Source organism: Bactrocera tryoni, chromosome 3 (assembly GCF_016617805.1).
Source record: "Bactrocera tryoni isolate S06 chromosome 3, CSIRO_BtryS06_freeze2, whole genome shotgun sequence".
NCBI lineage: Eukaryota > Metazoa > Arthropoda > Insecta > Diptera > Tephritidae > Bactrocera > Bactrocera tryoni.
This window is the reverse complement of record NC_052501.1, coordinates 37501664-37523372: the sequence shown is the minus strand read 5'-3', so window position 1 is coordinate 37523372 and position 21709 is coordinate 37501664. Positions and strand designations below refer to the sequence as shown.

Below are 21709 nucleotides of genomic sequence, written 5' to 3'. Positions count from 1 at the left end.
AGTCTGAAAGATTCTTGTGGAAAGTTTGGTCTAACAATATTGTCTTGCAGTTTGTGCATTGCCTTTATTTGAATAAGAAAATGGTGAAAAAGATAATTATTTTAGCAAATTGTGGTAAATTAATATGGAAACTGACGGCGTGGCTGCTTCTCCTGTGCGGTGGAAAGTTTTTATAGCTGATCAAAAAGAACATCAAAGCTTTCTCAAAATGTTTCTTGGTATCTTTCTAATATACCCACGTATAGTATATATGTATATACCCATGTATGTGTGTATACTCGTATATAAACTAAATAAACAAAATAAAAAGAACGCAATTTGTGTTTCAAAATGAAATTTTTATTTATTATAGAAAATTAAATGAAATTAATAATTACAAGCAAAAAACTTTATGATGTAAAATCTACGAGTTACAAAATACTATAATGTGATATAAAATTTTACAATTATCGCATAGTTTCACACTTGATATCCATTCGGTAATAGCGAAAAACAGAAACAAAAAAATAATATCAGTGTTTTCTCCATTTATATAAAGAGAGTAGACGAAAAAGAAGGAAACCGCTGATCGTGTTATTAGTTTCAATATGATTATGCCACTTTGTTTACTTATGAAATAGTGCCACATAAAATTTAATTTCCACGGACCGTGCTGGAAGTGTAATTTTTGAAGCAAACGAATTACGAGACATCACGAGAGCTTTAGAAAGCATTTTTGAAGCTTATAGACTGATAATTAAAACACTTGCGCACAAAAGTAGGCAACGTTTATAAGAAATTGAGATGCTAGAGATGTGGCGCAACATTTTGGTATTTTGTCATAAGGACATGCGTGGTTTTCGCAAGCGTCTCGTGGTACCTCAGTGCTTTCTTCACGGAAAGCATTACAGAATTATCAACGATTGCTCTCTTTGTTTTCTTAACTCTTCGGAAGGTATTTAAAGGCATATGGTTTTCCCGACTTATGTTTTGAAATTTTCAACAGTTCTTATACAACAAATTATTATTTTAGACTTAAAGTGAGTTGTAAGCATTACGAAACTTAAGGTATTTAATACGAAAAGGCCATTTCTTGAAGATGTCTCTTTAAATCGAATTTAGTCTAACTAAAATAAACAGTTACGTATATGAAACAGTAATCACGTGGCTGTGAATTTTTCGTTCATTCACTTGCTACATTTTCTTTACTTTGTTTTAAACAATATTTGCACTTTTGTTGTTGTAGTTACAAGAACATTAAAATAAGTAGACGAAAGAAAATATCTATAAACTAAAGTTAAATATAAAAATGTGTTTTTCTCTTCTTGTTTTTGTTTTTTTTTTGTTCTTTTCTATATCTAACGCATCTCAGCCTATGACAATTTGAACTTTTTAATGTATATTTTTTTTTTTACATTTTTTTATCATTCAAACATCAAACATCGACACTAAGCTTATATAATTATTTTAATGCAGTTAAATGTAGGTTCTTTTAATTTTTGGCAGTGATTTTGCTACTCACACAAAAAATTATACAAAATATCTTAAGCTTACGCTTTGGGATAATATATCATACACGAAAGTGGCGAAGAAGAGCTTTGGAGGCGTGTGCGAGCTTCTAAGTTGGATGCAGTTTTTAAACTTAAGTAAAATTTTTTTTAATTTTTATTAGTATTCACACTAAATGTACTGAAAAAGAATTCATCTTCAAAGACTCATGAATCTTATAAGGGAAGGTTCATTTGAACTGTATAAAAGCTTTTTTTCAAAACATTTGCTGATCTAAGCTGAACTTTCACATATTGATATGTGTGCCTTATATCTCATTATTGAAAACCTTTTCAATTTTTATTTTACGATTTTTGAGAACTTGCACGTAGCTTTCATTTTATTGATTTTCTAACACGTTTTAGAGTTAAATATGCGTTTCACGAAACCTTGAAGTGGTTTAAAGTTATCTTTTGTGATGCATGACTTTACCGTATGAGCCAATATGGCTTAAGAACGTTCTACGAAAATTTTTCAGTTAAGTATATTTTGAAATAAGTTAATAAAATAACTGGTGGTCTCATTAAAATGTTTTTGTGAACAAGGAAATATCTGAAATACTTTTCCTTACAACAAAAGATCTTTAAAACTTATCAGCTTAATGCTTTTAAAATATAAAAAAGTGTAAGCTCAGAATTCGCACACACTTTCAAATCTTTTCATCGCCAAACCATCGCATACAAATAGTTTTAATTTCTCTTGCCATTTTCCTCATGTCCTTCCCACTTATTAACTAAAGCAGCGTGCAAAGCATTCTTACATTTTCCTAAATATAAACAGTGAACAGTACTAGCGCAGATCGTGCCCTGCACTCGCTATGATACGCTTCTATATACAGTTAGCTTTTAATAATACCCGGCGAAAGACCTAGCAGAAAGTACATTTTATTTAATTAAATACACTAATTTATAATACCAAGTTAATAGTTAAATATGTTTTGCTTCGCGCTTTCAACTTATAAACCAAGCGCAACAAAGACAATAAATCTAAGTAAGGATAAATTTTAGTTACAATAATTATGTTTAATTTTTAATGGTAATTGCAATAATAGTACTAATAAAAAATTGCTTTACTTTGGTAAAATTCATCATTTGTTCTGTGTACTCAATACGCAAGAGCTTTCATCGAGCTTCACGCGGTAGAGCTTTTAAGCACTTAAATATTTTTTTTTCAAATAAAAATTTATTATTTTATAAGAAAACGAAATACAATTACGACTAAAAGGCGAAAATTATGTTTAAGCTCTTAAAGAATTGTATTATTTTGTTAAATTGTTTGTTTGTGTTGTCACTAAATTTAATTGTATGCGTGAATTAAAGCAGCATTATTGGCGTCGCACACCTGAATTTCGTTTTTTTGCTGTTGCAATGTCAACGCAAGGTTTCTCACTAATCTGTATGTTGCTTCTTCCTAACAGACACAAGCAAAAAGAGAAATACTATTTGTCCAGAATTAGCCTAAACTTAACAGTGAGTTACAAAAATTAACATTCTTCATAATTTACGTAACAAATTTAGTTGTGTGTCTTGCGCGTCGCGTTTACTCAAATGCAATTTAGTTAGCTGAATTTCTCAGTGTGTTGTGTGTGTGCGTTTTCTTCTAAAACTAATTTTAAATTTCTAAGCTGTTTAATTTTGCATGTTTTGCGTGTTGATGGCACAATATCATTATTTTTTTTTATTATTTTTATAATATATAAGGATCTATTTTTTTCATTTTGTGTGTTTTCGCTTAATGCTTATACTTGTCAACGACTAATTTTAGTGTGTATGCTTTTTTTTATGATTTATACTTTTTTGCTTTAAACTAGTTAATCTGCTACATATGTACTGCTTCTCAGCTAGTCTCAATACATTTGCACTTTTGCTGTTTTTTGACGATGCATTTTCAGTTTGCTCACTTCATGCGTCATGTTTACTCAGTTGTTGCTTAATTTTTTGTTTGTTGTAAATTGTTTTTACATGTGGCGCTTCATATGCAACGCCAAGTGGTCCGATCTCGAGAAGCAGCGATCGCAGTTGCGGCATTTGAAAGGTTTGGCGCCCGTGTGCTTGCGGTAATGACGCGTCAACTCGTCGCTGCGTGCGAAGCGCCATTCACACCCCTCCCAGGAGCATTTGTACGGTTTTTCGCCTGGAAAAAGAGGTAAAATTGAAAAATATGCAATTAGTTTCTAGTTCAGGTAGTTTTCAATATTGTTGGTAATATTAATATTAATAGAGATGAGTTGTTTTACGGATTTTTACATTTATACTTGAACTCAATTCTCAAAATCAATGTGAAAATCCTACTGCATGTCATATCGGTGACAATGACAGGTTTCTTTCACATTCGACTTACAAAGAAAAAACAAGAAAAAACTCCTTCATAGTTAGAAAAGTTTCCATACAACAGCTTGATTGTGATCAGCCTGTTTATATGGGAGTTATGTATATGCTATAATTGTTCGATCTGAACTATTTATCCAGAAGTTATATCGTTAGCTTGGGCAATAATTCATGCGACATTCTCAAAATCTGAGAGACTAGTGCGTGTCTATACAGAGAGACAGACTGACGGCCAGAGGAACAGAGACGAGCATGACTAAATCGCTAAACCGACTCAGCTCGTCATTCTGATCACTACATTATACAATATATTGGGTCTTCGCCGTTTCTTCTGGGTTTTACAAATTTCGTGGCAAACTTAATACACTTGTTGAGGTTATAAAAGGCGTGGATATATTATGAACCGCTTACAAAGTAATGAAAACTAAACTTGGTTCTTGCAGTATTTATCTTTATCACATCTGGAGGAAGTTTAGGCGGATTTCCATCGACATCAACGAACAGAAGCTCTAGAAAACGAGCTGTTTCTTTGAATGCAGGACTTATGTTGGATATGTCACAATTGAGTGAGGATGAATCCATTCATAAACTGCAAAATCTCTCTCTCTCTCTCTCTACCTTTTGAGATACTCGATACCTATGCGAAGAGAATTGGAGAGAACTTAAGCGCTGCAAAATGCAAATTTTATGAAGAAGTTAGACAATTTTTTGAACTACGTCAATACTTTCACAAAAGGTCACAAGCCGCATTGCAAGCCTCGCATGCTTTTAATGTAAAAGCAAAGGTGAGGCAATTGCTGCGCCCAGAAGCTAATAGAATTCTCGAAGCATGTCTTATATCTATGTTAATGCAGCCCTTTAGAAATGTCCACTGTTGACGGGTGCTTAAAAACCAAACTTTCCGTTGACTAAATACACAATTGCAACCTCAGCTGTCATACGTTGACCTGCCCCGCTCCTCTCTTCGAAAATAAAACGTATTAAAATATAATTGTGAAACTTTCAATGTATTTTTAGCTCTTTTACTTTTCGATTCATAAGTGCAGCAGCAAAATGTAAAATAATGTTTGGAAAGTATGTTAAACAAAAACAAAATTCTGCTGCAACACAAAATGAAGAAAGTTTTCGCATTTCGCTAACAAAATATGCGCCGACATAAAGCAGAAACAGTGAGAGAAAACAGTGCTTTGCTTTCCGCTTCAGTACATCGGTAAGTTCTCTAAGAAATCAGCATACATACAAAGTATACGCAGCAGTAAACAAAACAAATATTGAGAGAACAACAAGCCCAACAACAATTGCAATGGGCGCAGTGAACAAAAGCTTCATAGCTCAAGTAACGACAAAGTAAATTAAAATTAAAATTGTAAGAGATGCTGAACAACTGCGAAACAATTAAATAAAACAAAAGAATTATTACTTACAAGAAAGTCAAATATTTGCAGCAGGAGTAACTAGCACGAAATGGAGTATGGCAGTGAGCCATAATTCGGCGCAAATAATATTTGAAGTTGGAAGCGCAAAGAAATATGGAAAGCATACAGCTGGCAGCTGGGGAACAGAGCTTACAATATACATATATATGTATATGTATATATATTTTTTATAAACATATAATCAAATATATAAAAACATAGTTAAGACTCTCATTTAAGCTTGTTCATGAAAACTAAACTTTGAATAATTAAACAAAGCTAGATTCTTAAGTATGTAGAAGCTTACAACGACAAATTATAGTGCTTTAAATACCTTCTAAATAGACAAATGACAGAAGAAAGCGACGATTTTATTAATTAGTAAATTACTGAAAAAAAAATGTAAGCAAATTACAACATTTTTGGCAAATTTGGCAAATTGTAAGTGAATATTGGTTGGTTAGCGACTGGTTGAGTGGACGTATACGGAAAGCCTGACTGTTAGCGGTCGCTCTTAAGACATTTTTAAGTTCGTTATACTTTCAAAAAGTCTACGCTAAGTACAATTAAACAACTCTCAATCTCTTATTTTTCTAAAAGAAAATGCTCAGTTCCTTTAAGTTTGAAGCATTAAAGCCCGCAGATGGTATTTTGTGTCAACCATGAACCATTAAAACGTGGTGGAACCATCTATAGAAGGTATTATAGGAAGATGAATGAAATAATCAGTTGTCACAATTTATTAGCGGCTCACGCCTGTGAAACAGGACTGACAGATCGAGCTGACTGCAGGAAATGACAAAAGACACCATGAAAAAGAGGGAGCATTTCTTGCGCACTTGTTTCACATTGGCAAGGCAATGCATCAAGCATTTGGGACACTAATAATATGAATATTGGAATAGGTATCGTTGATGAAGCCACAGATAACTACGCCTCTTGGACTAATTAACGGCACACAATCTGGTATTGCTAAGGACCAAACCGGTGCTGTGCGTGGCTCATTAGCCTACCAATTCACTATATCCTAGAAGTAGAAGTATTTAGTCTGTCTATTCAAAATTTACAAAACATTTAATTGCTTTAGATGGTTTTCTTAAAACCTTCATTGCTTCAAAGTTTCTTTAAAAGTGCTGAAAGGTATGGGGTAGCTTATATTTTGTATCCATACATGGTAATAGGTTAGTTAAGGGAAGGTATTTTCTTCATAGATCTCCTCCCTCAGTTTGTTAAGTTGGCTAATATTATCTCTATCAATCAATGCTTGCTGAGCTCACGCAGAGTCCGCAGATCCAGCGGATCTTGAGAATAATGTTCCTAGACCGAAAAAATTGAGGCAAACAGACCTTTTATTGTGAGCTCATTTGCTTTGCTGTGTACTCCGACGACCAGGCTGTCAATCGTGTTTACTAGTCTACGGCAATGACCATGAATTGAGCAAATAGTCAACAAGTTCAATTACGGAGTACATCCATTGTTACAATGTAGTGTTATGGTAGAATGAAAAAATGGTTGATGGAGGGGGGACTTAAATCAAATAATTAAAATCTCTCTTGTCCACCGATCTCACGAATACCTAGTATGCATATATGGAAACTGCTGAAAGTCTGAAAAGTCGACTCGAGCAAAGTCAGAAATATTATGGCTATTTGACTGTCTAAATTTCGTGCATGTTTTCAAGTTAATGCGAGTTTAATTTTCTAAATTTTCGTTGAAATTCGAGGAATATTTTAACCATTTAGTTTGCTTCTCTTTCTCATTGCTTACCGTTCATATTCCACTGTGGCAATACATTGCCCTTCCGGTACACATTTTTACATTGTGCTGCTTCCGGCGCTGGTGTAATGCACAGATCACAAAAAAGTGAGTACAAGAAAGCATTCGGACGGAAGAAGCGTGCTAAAAATCAGCACACATAATTTATTAATGCGTCCTTGGAGCTTTTGAATGTTTTGTGAAGTGTCCAATAATACCAGAACAGAATTTTATTTATATCATTTTATAATGTTAAAAGTGCTAAATGTTATTTAAAGGTTGATTAGCACATTCATTTTCTATGAAGGCAGGTGCTTTTGTGAAAACGCATAGTGACCATTGATGAAGCTCAAAATTTTGTCGCGGTAGCCATTTTAATCCTTCTTCCAACACCCAATTTATATCATAATGCTCAACAATAAACTCTGAAGTCCATTGAAGTCCATAAATTGAAAGGTATTGGATGAAATAGCCAAGGCGCGTCTCTATCGGCAATTATAACCGTTGCAACGGTTTATTAATTCGCCCAATGAAACTTACAATTCGCACGATTTATGACGGATTTCGCAGTTCAGGGAAATGCCGTGAAATGCGCAGATCGCGCTTTACACTGAGGCATTACTACAAAAGCCGCTTGCAACAACGAAGCAACAACGTTAACCACAACTTGGCAAATCCTCCGCCCAACTTACACACAGATAATGCCAACTAGTTTTGCCATTCATTTTCGGCCATTTCAATTACTTAAGCGTCGAAGCGACTATAAAAATGCCAAAAAGGAAAATCGTTAGGGAAAGATTACAAATGCAGTCAAGTGAAAGGACACAAACAGACCATAAAAATGAGAAAATCCGACAACAGCAACATGAATGACAAGCGCTACTTACTTACTTACGATTGTAGGACAAGCGGTCGAAACCAACGCGAACAAGTAAATAAGCGTCGGATGAGTGTTGCGAGCAAGTAGCAGCTTCGCAACCGCTACATCCGCCTCAAGCTTACAGCGCAACAAAAGCCAAATATGCGCGCAAAGTAAGTTAGTGGCCAGAATGAGTGGAGCAGCATTAAAAATGGTGGCGCGGCGGCAGTGCAAGTGTGGCAAGCGAAATGTTGCGGTAATAGAAAATTCACCAAAAGAAAATTAAAAATTCCTTTAGAGCTAAGACAAAGGAGGCGGCCGCCTAAGTGCAGATATGTAAGGCAAGTTGCTTAACGTGGCGCATACAGGGATACAGGGAGGGCGCGCAGCTGGCTGACTGCGGCAAAAGGCGGGTTAACTGTATGTTTTATAAAATATTGACATTGCAGAGCAAGTAAAGTGGAACGGAGAGATAAAGTAGCTAAAGTATTGCACAGTAAGTTTGTAAACGAAAAATGCGGGATGTTGAAGGGAAAGGGGAGAAAGTCTCATATGATTTTATTTAGCTAAGAACAACCTAAACTAAGTTATGGTATTTTATGGTACATGAAGCTAAAAAAATTAAACTATTTACTTCAAGTTTTTTTGCGAATGCAGCTATTATTTTCAACAAAACAAAATATTATTATGGAATTCATTAAGATAATCTGCGTGAGGATATATATAATTAATTTTTTTTATAATATTTTTTCTTTGGAAAGGATGGAATTTCAACTAACCACCACATATATTAATTCTGGATTAAATAGTTCTGTGTACATTTTCAAATACCATGACAAAAGCTAGAGAACGCTTAAAAAAAACAAAACAAAAAACTTTTCACACGAGTTTCCTAGTAACTATTTGATGAACTATTTTATAAACTTGGCCAGTATTGCCACCTCAAAAGAATTTTATAAGATTTATTTTATTTCAAATAATCTCAGAGGTTCTTTTTTGTTGCTAGCTTAAGGGGCTATACCAGTGTGACACTTTCACAAAAATTTTTTTTGCTTTTTCGATAGTTTATATATTCAAAAATATTCTGTGAAATCGGCAAGGTCGTATCTTGACTACTTTTTGAATGGCAGCGTTCTAAACAGCGACCGCTCAGAGGTGAAACTTTAAACGCGTTTTTCTCGAAACGACAATTTTCAAAATTGCTGATATCATAACTTAACGAGAAATTGACCGATCGACTTCAAATTAAAACTGGGTATAGTTGAATATATTTGCTATACAATCTCTATTACTACGATCTTTTTGATTGGTTGAAAATGATCAATTTGGCATTAAAATACGACCATTTTTTTCGCTAAAAAATGATTTTTTTTCAGAATTACGCCATTTTCTTAATTTTTATATTTTCCAAAGGGTGTAGTTCATTTTATAGAAAATATATTTAAGTTTAATAAACATTTTGAATTTTTTTGTTTCAGCTACGCAATCGACCGGAATCATGCCAGCAGTTGAGGCACTTTTTTTCCGCACTTCCGCAGACAGCACATAACTCCGTTATTTTTCAATATTTTTGTAAAAAAAAAAAATTTAATATAGCTAAAAATATATTTAATTACGTCCATAGAACGTCGAAACATTCAATCTAGTACTTTCTTTTAAAAAAATTCACGAAAATAGCCTCTTTAAAATTGTGATTAGTTCGGTTGCAACGGATTCCTTACAAGAACTTGGCTTTGATCGATCAGGTTTTTAAGGCAGCTATACTAAATGCTATAGTGGCTCGATGTGAACAATTTCTTCACACACTGTATCGTTGCCTTGGTAGATATAACGTCAAATGAAAAGTATTTATATATATGTAAGTACTTGATTGGGGGAAAGGACATATCTTTAGCTAGAACATCCAGATCTTTAGCAAGTGGGAATAGTTCGTGTATACACAGATAGACGGACACAACTAAATCGACTCAGCTTGTCATGCTGATCATTTACCTTTTACAGGGCCTTAAACATTTCCTTCTGAGTGTTACAAACTTTTTGGCAAATCTAATAATCAGTATTTAAAAATATTATTCTTTTTCGAAAGATCGCTTATTTTTTGAGCATCTAAAATAGCACAATGTCCCACAGTGCACCGTTTGATGCAGCGTAGTGCAGTGAAGTAAGAAACTGCGATTGTAATAAAAACTACGCTGCTGCATGACTTAGCCGTGTTTTGTGGTCTAAACCAGAGGATGTCAATTCAGACATCTTTAGCTCCTTACTTGCGTGTGTTTGTGTGTGTGCGTGCTATCGGACCTTGCTGCATGCGCTATTGGCCGCAAAAGGAATCAGATTGAAAACACACACACACATACACTAACGCACACAAATACACAAACAGCAATGGGATTGTGTCAGTAAGCGCCGGAGCAAGCCACTTGCTAACGAGGCAAAGCTCGTGAGTGAGTTAGCAATTCACAGCATGGCGACAGCTGCCGTTGATAAAGCGTTGAGGTTACATTTTATCTGCGATTTGGGCAATAAATTTTCGTGTAATTTTATGGCTGCGTTTTAAAATTTCATGCAACGTGCTGCCGGCAAGCAGCCTTGGCTTGGAGGCCGGCCGCAGAAGGCGCAGTCGGCGCAGCAGCTAACTGGCGTCGCTAAATTCTTAAGTCGAGTGCAGTTTGTGGCCGCAACAACTTCCTGCCGGAGAGCAACCCGCTGCAGCTGCGCTTCTGATCGTTTGGCGCGCTCGGCTATCGTCGCTGCACCGTTTTTGTGCGGCATCGCCATTATTTACACACTCGAAAATACAACTTCCTGCTGGCGTCTTAGACGCGTTCGTCCATATGCACTCGTACTTGTGTGTGTGTGGGTTGCGTATGTGTGTGTCACTCGGCAGCTCATAGCAATTGTTTGCTGCAGATTGTCGCAGATTTGGCATACATATTTCTACACACATTTGTGGATGCGCGCGAGTTTTATTGCAGTCCGTTTTAACTGTGGCTGCCTTTTTCTCTCTTGCTGGTGTTTACTTCCGGTTCTTAAGGTTTTAAATTAAATATAAAAGTAGCTTTTGGTTGCAGCTTCTTTTTGGCTTTCTGTGCACTGGTACTACTTTATTGTTTACTGCATAACTTTTTTCCCACTGCCTCTAGGTTTGCACTTTTTGGTTTGTGCGGAAACAAAATCGCATTTTTATATGCTTTGCCACTTGCGTCATCCCGTTAAATGCCAGCGTGTATCTTCCATTTAAAACTTAACCCAGTTTTTCTTAGATATTTTTTCTTTGGGCAGTATCAGTAGCAATATTCGCAGCGTTTTATGGTTAACGAGCTGATATTCGGGTACCGTAATCATATTAACTCTTTTTACAGCTTTTCCAAAGTGTAATTGAATTGGCGCACGTGTGCTTTTTATCAAAGAAGAAGAGAAAGGTTTGGGAAACACACATGAGAATGGACGTAGAGATGAATCAAAATAAATTTGATTTTTTTGAGAAACACGGTTTAAGTTAGTAATATTACTAGATAGTAATAATAATTTTGTTTTCATGTCAATGAGTTTGGATACTTTGATCCGTGAGTAAGAAAGCGTGAGGTATAGAATAATATTGTTTAAAAATCCGCATCTAGTTCTGCAATGATATATTTCCAAATAAAAAACTTTTTCATACAAGAACCTGAGTTTGTATGGAAGCTATTCGTTATAGTCGTTCTATATCGTTGGTTGCTACAAATGATTACTTTTCTGGAGAAAAAACATGTGCAAAATTTCTGATCGATATCTCAAAAACTGAGGAACTGGTTCGTATAAATAGATTGACAGACAGACATGTATGTATTATATATTTCATAACAACTTAATATACCCTGTTCATGGTATACAAATCAGATCGTGCTAATGATACGAGTTTTAATATTACTAAAAACTTGTTTCTTCATCAAAACTTTGGTTAAATCAATTAATCATTTTGAGAAAGGCGACTGATTTACCAACGGAAAATCACACGGAGCCAAATCTGAGAATACGGTGGTTGATCGATGATACTCATTGCAATTTTGGTTTTAAATTTTGTCACAATCGTACTCTTTTAAGAAAAAAAATATTATGTATATTTAATCTTTTAGTTAACTCATATATATATTTACTGCACTTGGCATTTACGAAGCTCAAAATAATCTTTTCAAAATTGTTCTATTATAATTTTGGATCTGTAACCACATTCGTATGGTTTTTTGTCCAAAATTTGGAACTTTTGTTTAAAAACCATGTGCGTTAGTATTATTCACAGTATTATTCATCAGAAGTTACCATATACATATACATATTATTTCTTGCATTTTGTGGATGCTATCGTAAAAGAATCAAGTCAATTTTTGGTATCCGGTTCTGTGAATCACAAACTAATGAGGGCATTGTGCATCGACTGTTTCCACGTTATAGGAATTGATCCGGATTTTGGCAATCCTATAGTAAAAAAGGTAGTCAAAAGGGGAAAGACCTATACTATAAGAGAAGTAAGGCAGAATTTCCCAGCCGCGGTATTCCAAATAGTATTTAACTACCTCGCAACAGGAGGCGAGCTTTGTCATATTAGAAAAGTATATATTACACACATATCTTATAATCAACTTGATTAATATTTTTCTGTCAAACAACAAATAAGAAAAAATTCGTTTCGATAAATTGCGTCACGTATGTTATGACAAAATTTCTAAAAATAGCAACAACAAACTCTAAACATGAAAGAATTAACAAAAACACAACGAAGTAACGTTGTTGATACTAAAACTATGTTAGTAGTGCTTATACATATATACACATTATATATTGTACATACATTATATATGTCGATATGTATTTGGTTATCAGCTTAAGTTTAAAACAACGGGGTTCTAAAAATAAGTGAAAATTTGTGATAACCGCAAAAACTTGCATCGGAATGTGCCGCGGAATAATCTGTAAACATCGCATACGAACTAAGCTAATATATATACATTGTAGGTATATAAGTATATATTTATATAATTTTTTTAGTGCATACCTTTCGAGTATGAATGAATAATCAAACTAAAAAATGCGGAAAGCGGGTGACATAACAGAAATGCAAAGTGAGAAAGAACGACCATTTCTCCAGGCAGCCAGTTTTTCTTATCAGCCAGCGCATATTTTCGGAGCACGCTTTTGGGAACGCGTAAAATATTAATAAATAAAAAACAAAACTAATTTAACATAATTAGACTACTTCTGATTACAATCGAACTAGTCCTACAAGTATCAGATTTATTGTCTGACAGTTTTGCTAGGTACGGAGAGAGAATGGAGCACGTCGGCGAATCGGAAATTGTTTAATATTAACATGGATCCCCCGGCCATACAATTGCTTGGCATACGAATTGTTCTAAACATTTGTATATATTTTATGGACTACAACGAAATTGTTCTATTTCTGACCAAAATCTGATAACTGACAACAACCAAAAGTGTTAGTTGGTTCGCCGTTCATACTAACTGGAAACATATTTATAGCCAGCACATTTCGCTACAGGGCAGCTGCCGGAGGAATTTCAACAATGTTTTGGGTGGAAATTACCAACACAAAAGCATTCAATTTAGAAAAAGTATTTTGTTACTGTTGTTGTGGTTATGAAAATTCTAAACAAATTAAAATTTTGATCACACCCAGACCACATTGTGCCAGTGAGTCATTTGACATCGAACTCAGCGGTTTGATTAAACTTTTTTCTTATCTTTAGAAAAAATCAAATATTCTGTAACGAATGCAGAAACAACAAAAAAAAAACAATAACAAAACACGGTGTATAGCTTACAGCTGTCACTCTGCAGTGCTTTTGGCGTTTGTGAATAAATTTTGTTTTTTGAGCGATAGCACATGATGTCGTTGACATGTATTGAGGCTGTCTGATAAATGTTCAAAGAGGCTTATCTACAATTTTACTTTTAGTTTTTATTTAATTGAATGTTTAGAAATATATGTTTTTATGGTGTGTACCTAAATATTTTTTAAAGATTTTTCTAAAGGATGCTTTCTTTGCCTTCCTCACACAGATTTTTTCTTTAAAAGATTTTTTTCAAAGAAACTTAATGTACTGGAACTTCCGAGATATTGTTTGAAAGGAAGGTACTTTTACGGTCAAAATATTTAAGTGTAAAATGGAGATTAATTGGATGGCTGTCCAAATTTATTTTCCTCTATGATCAATACGATCACTCGACGCCGTATGGGCTCTCTAAAATTTTCAATGAACTAATTCATTACGAAAATCTGTATCTAAAGACCAATCTTCCCAAAAACTCCGCAAAACTTTGTGATTTTTCTATGAATGTCAAACTCAAAGAGTTTGCAGTGATTCGTTGTCGAAAAATCGCATTTGACATTTAAGAAATTTATAACAAAGAAAGTACTAAGCCCAGCCCAATCTAGGCTAAGACCTTGGTCCAACACAAACGCATAGCGGAGGTTGTTTTGAAAGGCAAAACCTATGGTAACGGCCTCTCATTTCTTATACCTCCATAACCCTCCAACAAACTAATATGAAAACTGCTATCAGTTTCGGCAAAAACATTACTATTGTTCAAAAAAATGTTTTTAAAATAGAAAATTCTGAATACTTTTCAGGTTGGACGAACTACTTGAATTGTTCCAACAAGCTCAATAAAAGCGCTTGCCTCGCGTATTCTAAACACACTTAATTACTTTTTTAATCTTAAAAATAATTTATTTTTAGTTTAAATTGAGGAAGCCCCAAAGCATTTGTCCACTTAAGAGAAGCCATTATGCTCATATTTTTTATAATTTCATGCACTTTTAAAGATTTTTGCAGCAGTTATTATCGAATTGGTCTTTTTTTTGTTTATTTGCGTTTTGCAAATTTATTTACTTTTCCTTTGCCAACATTTTGAACTCGCTGCCGTCCCTTGTCGAAGGCGCTGCTGTTGCTGCCCCACGTCGTTTATCTTTTGTCCTGCGCCATTTTATCTGATATCCTTGTTTGGCGATGCGCATTTCAAATTCAATACAGCCATTGGCAATTTGGCCTGCTCACCTATTACAGCATGCCGCACACCGCTCGCTGCTCGCCACTCTGCTGCCGCTTGCCTTATACCTATGGCACGTTGCGTTATTTATGGCTCTGCCATTGATGCTGATGGCGAAAGCACTTTTGAAATTTTGCCAACAACGACAGCAACAACAACTCCTTCAAGCTGATTGTATTACTTTGCCTTTTTTGTGTGCCTAATAGCAAAAACATTACAGCAACATGCAAGCGGAAATCAGGAACAGCAAAAATAAGCTGCGGAACGATTGAAAATCCCCAACGACATTGCTTGCACATAATGCTGCCGTACACACCATATCCATGCCCATCAATACGTGTATCTGTGTGTGTGTGAGGGTATGGGTGTGCTTGGATTGGGTGAGCGTATGCGGTTGTGCAATCAGCTTGGCAACAGACAACGCTCGTTATAGCTGCTGGCGGACATAAGTTAACGATTGTTCATTCAGGCAGCCAAACAGCAGGCGAGAGTTCATTGTGACTCCTGCCGTGGAAGAGGAAGAAATGTAGGCTACGGAAGGAAGCGGCAGTCGACGGTAGGAGACGTTCAGTGAGACTGTAATTGCAGTCGAAACTTGGTGTTTGGGTTGTCTGCCTGCTGGTGACGCTGATTGCTGCACCAGTTAGCAGTTAAACACCGGTATTTGTGTTTGTGTTGCCTGCACATACATACGCGCAGCTGCAGCGCACTTTATGTGTGCGTGTGTGAGTGTATGCGTGTGGAAAGTGCAAAAGTGCAAAGTTGTTGAAAAGTCTTACAACATATTCGCCCAGTTCGGAGGTTTTTACAGCAGCTTTTAGTGGATTTTGTGATTTCGTTTGTTGCTAAGGATTGCCGACAATCGCTCGTTTGCTGCTTGTGTATTAGTGCGCATTAACATGTGTTTGTTGTTTGTGTGAGTATGTTGGAGTTATTCCGCATGGAAACTGTGCATATTTTCACACAAATATTCGAACTGGTCTGGGATGTATCGATTTTAGACATTTACGACTGTAGATTGAAGCTTAGCATTCATTTTTAAACACGTTATTCGGCACTTGCAGTCTATAATTAGTTTTATTACTATTTGAGTATATTAATTTATGAATTTTATAATTTCTTTTAGAATTTTGAGTGGTTTATATAGCAGCATATATAGTCCATATAAGCTCTATCCTTCAACATCATCTAAAGCCCCTAGTTGAGTACAAGCGAGTTGATTACAGTTTCTTCTTAGAAATTGGTGTTATATATTTCGTTCAGTAAGAATTAGTTATTGTTTTCCAGTTTAATTTTATATGTATATCTTTAATAAAAATCGCAACTGAGGTTTATAGTTTACTAGCCATATTTGTATAATTAATTATTTATTAGGTGTGTACTCCATAATTGTAAAAATATCTGTCCTTTACAAGGTTGCATTTAGCTCAAAAGTGTTTTAAGATTTTGTAATGCCTAAACTATTGCCCGCTATAACCGCGTAAGCGCTGTCTACGCCAAAAAAGAAGCAGAAGAATCTAATTTAGGAAGCTACAAAGAAACAATGTCGTATGAAAGCTCATTTTTACTTGTCAAAAAAATAACATACCGAAAAATTAAAAATAGAGTAACATATAAATTCAAACAAAAGAAAAACTATTTTATAGCCTATTTCCAGGCGCGCTTACATATACTTGCACATATGTATACTCATATAAATCTATTTGCCCAGGTTGCATATTCAAATATTATTTATGATCCATATTTTCCGAAGCGTTGCGCCATTTTGTTCCTATCTCCTGCATAGCAGACTAAAAACTCCATTAATGGAAATTGTTGAAAAATTTATCATCACTGAGTTTGACAGCAAAACATTCAAAATTTCCACACCATGACACATAACTCAAATATTTTATATCCGCACAAGCATGTAAAGGTGCCTGTGTGGGCAATCTTTTGTTCTCATACACACCATAATGGACCGCTTGCATGGACACATCAATTGCTGCGGCCCAACAATTTCTCAAAATACCATAATTCTGATGAAATGACTGATTTCAGTGTTGAAAAGAGTTATATTTCATAATTCTTGAGTACATATATGAGTACACACATGCGTCGACATATATTTCTACACATAGGAGCATCAGTCAAACAAGTAATATGCTCTCTTTGTGCCCAAATGAGGCGAGAGTGTGAGAATTGTTCCCTCCTCGTCACTTTATTGATTCATGTGGCACAAAATGCGTGTGATTTTGTTATTGGTTGTCCTCAGTCGTATCGGTTTTTAGATATAAACGCTTCAAACATATCGCTGTATGAAGTGTGTTTATGGGCTCACTTCTAAGCAACTGTCTATTGCGCTATCTCCAAGTTAACAGGACCTTTGATCAACCTTCGTAAATGTTGATTCAAAATTTTCTTTGTGTGTGTAAACTGCAGCCATCCTTTAGAGCACTTTTATATTGATTTGAAGTCCTTAGGTTTTTTTTGCGAATATAAGAGCTTTTACTGTTATTTGAAAGCTTTACTACATATATTGTATATTTAAAAGTATTTTTAAGTTTGATTAAGCAGTTATATATACAGTTTCTTTACACTTACCGGTATGCGTTCTTTGATGTGCTTTGAGATGTGAGCTTTTGGTATATACTTTTTTGCAACCCAAAAATTGGCACTTGTGTATCCGACGCTTGGCATCTGGACTGTGATCGTGTCGCTGGTGGGTCTTGGTAGTCACTGCCGAGTTGGATAAGAAAAGCATATATAAACATTTTATAACAGAGAAAAGTTAAGGTTTAAGAGCTTTTAAGCTTAAGTAAATTCTTGAAGCATACAATCGACCCAAACCATTTTTTGTGAGAAAGGCAACGTATACGAACTGACCTAACTAACTGACTAACTAAAGCTTATTTAATATATATTTAAATTCTGTTGCAATTTTTTAATTAACAGAGTGGGGAAAAGCTGAAACTTGTATGAAAAAACTGATCGTTAACTTTTGGACTTTTAAAAGCTCTTCAAAGCCACCAAAAGCTGGGATTTATGAATCAATTAAAAGCTGAGTGGCCAATTATATGGTTATATTGGTGACTAATGACGGAAATTATTGGAAAAATATGTTAGGGTGATTATTTTAGTTGGTATAACAGTTAAATTTTGCGATGAAAGCGATTCAAAATATTTTTTGTAAAGAGGAGCTTTGAAAAATACATTTCGAACTCTTGCTCTTTCCCTCACACACTCTACACAATTTCAAACTAACAGAGCTATATTTCCATCTCTTTCTCGTATTCAACTAATATTTCGGCGAGCTACTCACATGTGGTTACTTGGGGATTTTGCAGCTGTGTGCCGCGCTGGGCGATCTGCGCTGCTGTCACCGCCATATTCATCACATGTTGTTGCATTTGTTGTTGCTGCTGTTTGGATGTGGCTGACGCATTCAACATCGCTGCTGCCACACTTCCGCTGCCGCTGTTCTGCATTTGTATGACACGCGCCAAACTAATGGCTCCACTCTTTGTGCCATTCGCCGATGTCAGACGAACGATGGTGCTGCGCGGAATGTTGGAGTGGACCGTAGACGAGGCTGACGACGAAGACAATGTTGATGGCTGTGACTGGGCTGCTGACGGCGGATGCGGCTCGGTGTTTGTGCCGGCGCTGGCAGTTTGTATGCTTATGTGCGACTTTTGTTGTTGTTGCTGCTGCAGGTTTTGCTGTTGCTGTTGTAATAGAGGAACTGTAGTCGACGTCAGAGTAGGATTCTTACTGCTATTGACCAGTGTCGTAACGGCGCTGGAGAAGCGTAGTATGGCGGTAGAAGTTGGCGTTGCAGCGGAATATTGCGACTGACCGATGCGCTGTTGCTGTTGCTGCTGCTGCTGCTGTTGCTGTTGTATAAGTGTAGCCAGTTCAGTAGCACTCATAGTACCAGCATCGATTTGTTGCTGCTGCCTCTGTTGCTGTTGCTGCGTATTGTTTGTGATGCTGGTTCGTATCGATTCGGGTGACGATGGCGGCGTTAAGGTCGGCAACATATAATCCTGCGGGCTACTACTACTACTGCTGCCGCCACCGTTGCTGTTGTTGCTGCTTTGATTGTTGCTGCTTTGATTGTTGCTGTTATGGCCACTACTGATGCTCACATTAATGCTATTGGCACGACTGCTAACGCCCTTATTGTGCGCCTTTGTAGCGATCACACGCAATTTGATACCCTTCTCCGACACCGTCGATAAGCTCGTACCAATTTGGGCCGAATTGATGGTGCCAACAATCGGCGTCGGCGTGCTCGATGCGGAGCCGCACGGCGAGTACGCTAGCGAAGTGGCGGCGGCATTGCCCAATGAAGTGGCCAACGCAGAAGCGGTGTACTTCTCCTCGCAGCTATCTGAGTGCAGCTCATCGTCGTCGTCATCGATGCGCTCCTGTTTGACTACCACCGAACAACTCAGGGCCTGCGTGCCGCTGCTATCCCATGACATGCCAGAGCATGTCGAGGACACTGAAGACGTTGTGGAAACTGAGTCGAGGTTTTGTTCTTTGATTTTGAGTTCCTCGAAGATGCGCGCCGGCGCCGATAGCAGATCCCATGCTGTGTCGAGTTCATGAATCTTCTTGTAGGACTGCAACTTGGGTTCATCGCGAAGATATCGTTCCAATTCGTACCAAGTCTGAAAGAGAAAACACATTGTTTGAAAAATATGGCTAAAATGACGAATAAGTATGAGTAAAGTTTTGTTTACAATAAGGCTTACGATTAGGTGCCTACGACCGCTGAACCAGATCCTAAATTAAAATCTGTTCCCATGAACGGGAATACGTTATTGGTACGGACCCGGATTTTTTATCTGGTCAAGGATTGTCAACTCGGCAGAATTCTGCCACTACAAAAACAACATTCTCAATTATAGTGAACTGCTAATGACTTCAGGTCGAACGTTGGGTAAAGAAAACACAAATACTGTGTGATAAATGTAAGTAATCTAGTGACAGAAAATGCTTTTTGATAACAGGCAGATTCTCTTAGAGAAGAGCACAGTAGCGATTGCTTGAGACAATAGATTATAAATATTAGACAAAATAGCAAATATTTGCTTATTCTAATCGTGGTTGCAGCGTTTCTCGCATCAACACCTTTCCTGTTCGGTGAAATGACTCCTTCGAGGTATGCCACTGCCGGGCTGGGAGCAACAACCTATTTTAGTCCAATGGTTTCGGGATCCCGAAGGAGGTAAAGTGTGGACGTTGGTCATGCAACTCCAAAATGGCGATATTAATTTCTGTCGCAATTGGAGTGATTACAAATATGGTTTTGTTGAATTTAATATAAACTTTTTCATTGGCTTGAGGCAATTGTATGCCTTTACACTGCTGCAACCAAGTGAATTGCGCATTGACGTGACCTCTTTATGCCATTGGCAGCGAATATGATAAATACGGTCTGAAGATTTTGGGAAAATTTTCAGGCAAGGGTATTGCGTCCGAGTTATCATCGTGGTATGAAATTCTCCACTATTAATCAGTGGTACTGCGCCTGTTACCAATCGTATGCATAATTTTTTTAACTAATATTTGTGTTATATTAATTAGTGACTCTCTTTATCTATTACAGCCACTGATTTGGAACATACAACAGTACTTTTTCTTGGTTTAATAATTTGAGCTATACAGGCATGTCCGTACGGCCCAAGTATTTACTATTTGAAATATGGACTAACTTAACTAGTTGGACCTGAAGAATTATGCTTTAAGGTTCTGAGTCAATAAAATATTTTAAAGCAGAGAGTATTTGAAAAAGTTGTGTTTACAATACTCATAAGGATTGTAAAATACCCTTAAGATATATATTTTCTCAGTTTTCAATTTTATTGGGAGACATTTGGGCAGATGAATTTGTTTGTTTTAAGTAATATTTCAAATAATTTTCCACCACCTGTCAAAATATTCCTGACAAGAAGAGCTTACCATTGATCGTAACCCATGCAAAATTTGGTGAATATACCTGCAATTAGTACATACTATGTATCTCGTGAAATTGAAAACTTTATTTCGATCATTCAGTTTGTACGGTAGCTATATAGACGGTTTTGATTAGAAAAGAAAGTGCGCAAAATTTCAGATCGATATCTCAAAAACTGAGGAACTATACGGTCATGTCTAAATCAACTCAATTCGTCCTGCTGATCGTTAATGCACCCTTAATTGTAACTAAATTCCCCGGGTAAATTATATTTAGAAACAAATTTATTTTGTAAAATTTGTAGGACTGTCCTTAATTACTATACCAAATATGAGCGCGATCTGACCACCAGTTTGTTTACAGAAGCTGCTTAAGTCGGTACACCTTTGTAGTGCGTTGCGACTTTTACAATCGATAAAGCTTTCGAACAATGAATTCGTCTCAAATTTTATTTTTCTAGCCAAATTTTATGTGGGGAATCGTTGCAAATGTTAGAAAAGGCTACAGTGATTCAGTTTTATCAAAAACACCAGCCTAGGAGTGGTACAAAGGCTTCAAAGATGGTAGAGAGAGCGTAAAAGACAAACCTGGTTTTGGACTAACTTCGATATCTTTAACTTATGAAAATATTAAAACAGTTAAGGATGTTGTGTTTAAAAATCGTTAGGCAAATCTTGGGGAGATGACAAGAGCGCTCGACATCTCTCACGAATACGTTCGAATAATTTTGGTGGATACTTTGGGTATGAAACGCCTGACTCGTCCCAATAAAGCTGAATCTTTTTCAAAAAGAGTACCGTAAACAGGTCTTTTAAGATATGCTTGATCGTAA

The 21709-nt window shown here is 36.2% G+C and overlaps 1 protein-coding gene across 1 annotated transcript in view; it reads right to left on the bottom strand.

The window, feature by feature from the left end:
- Positions 1–412: 412 nt before the first annotated feature.
- The window catches only part of LOC120771627 (Krueppel-like factor luna), a 368923-nt gene continuing 347626 nt past the window's right edge, over positions 413–21709 (bottom strand). The window contains exons 3-5 of the mRNA XM_040099717.1: positions 18232–19588; positions 17514–17648; positions 413–3660 (exon numbers count right to left, since the gene is read on the bottom strand). Of these exons, the coding sequence (XP_039955651.1) occupies positions 3485–3660; positions 17514–17648; positions 18232–19588 (1668 nt within the window). The 3' untranslated portion in view covers positions 413–3484. The remainder of the gene's footprint in view (positions 3661–17513; positions 17649–18231; positions 19589–21709) is intronic.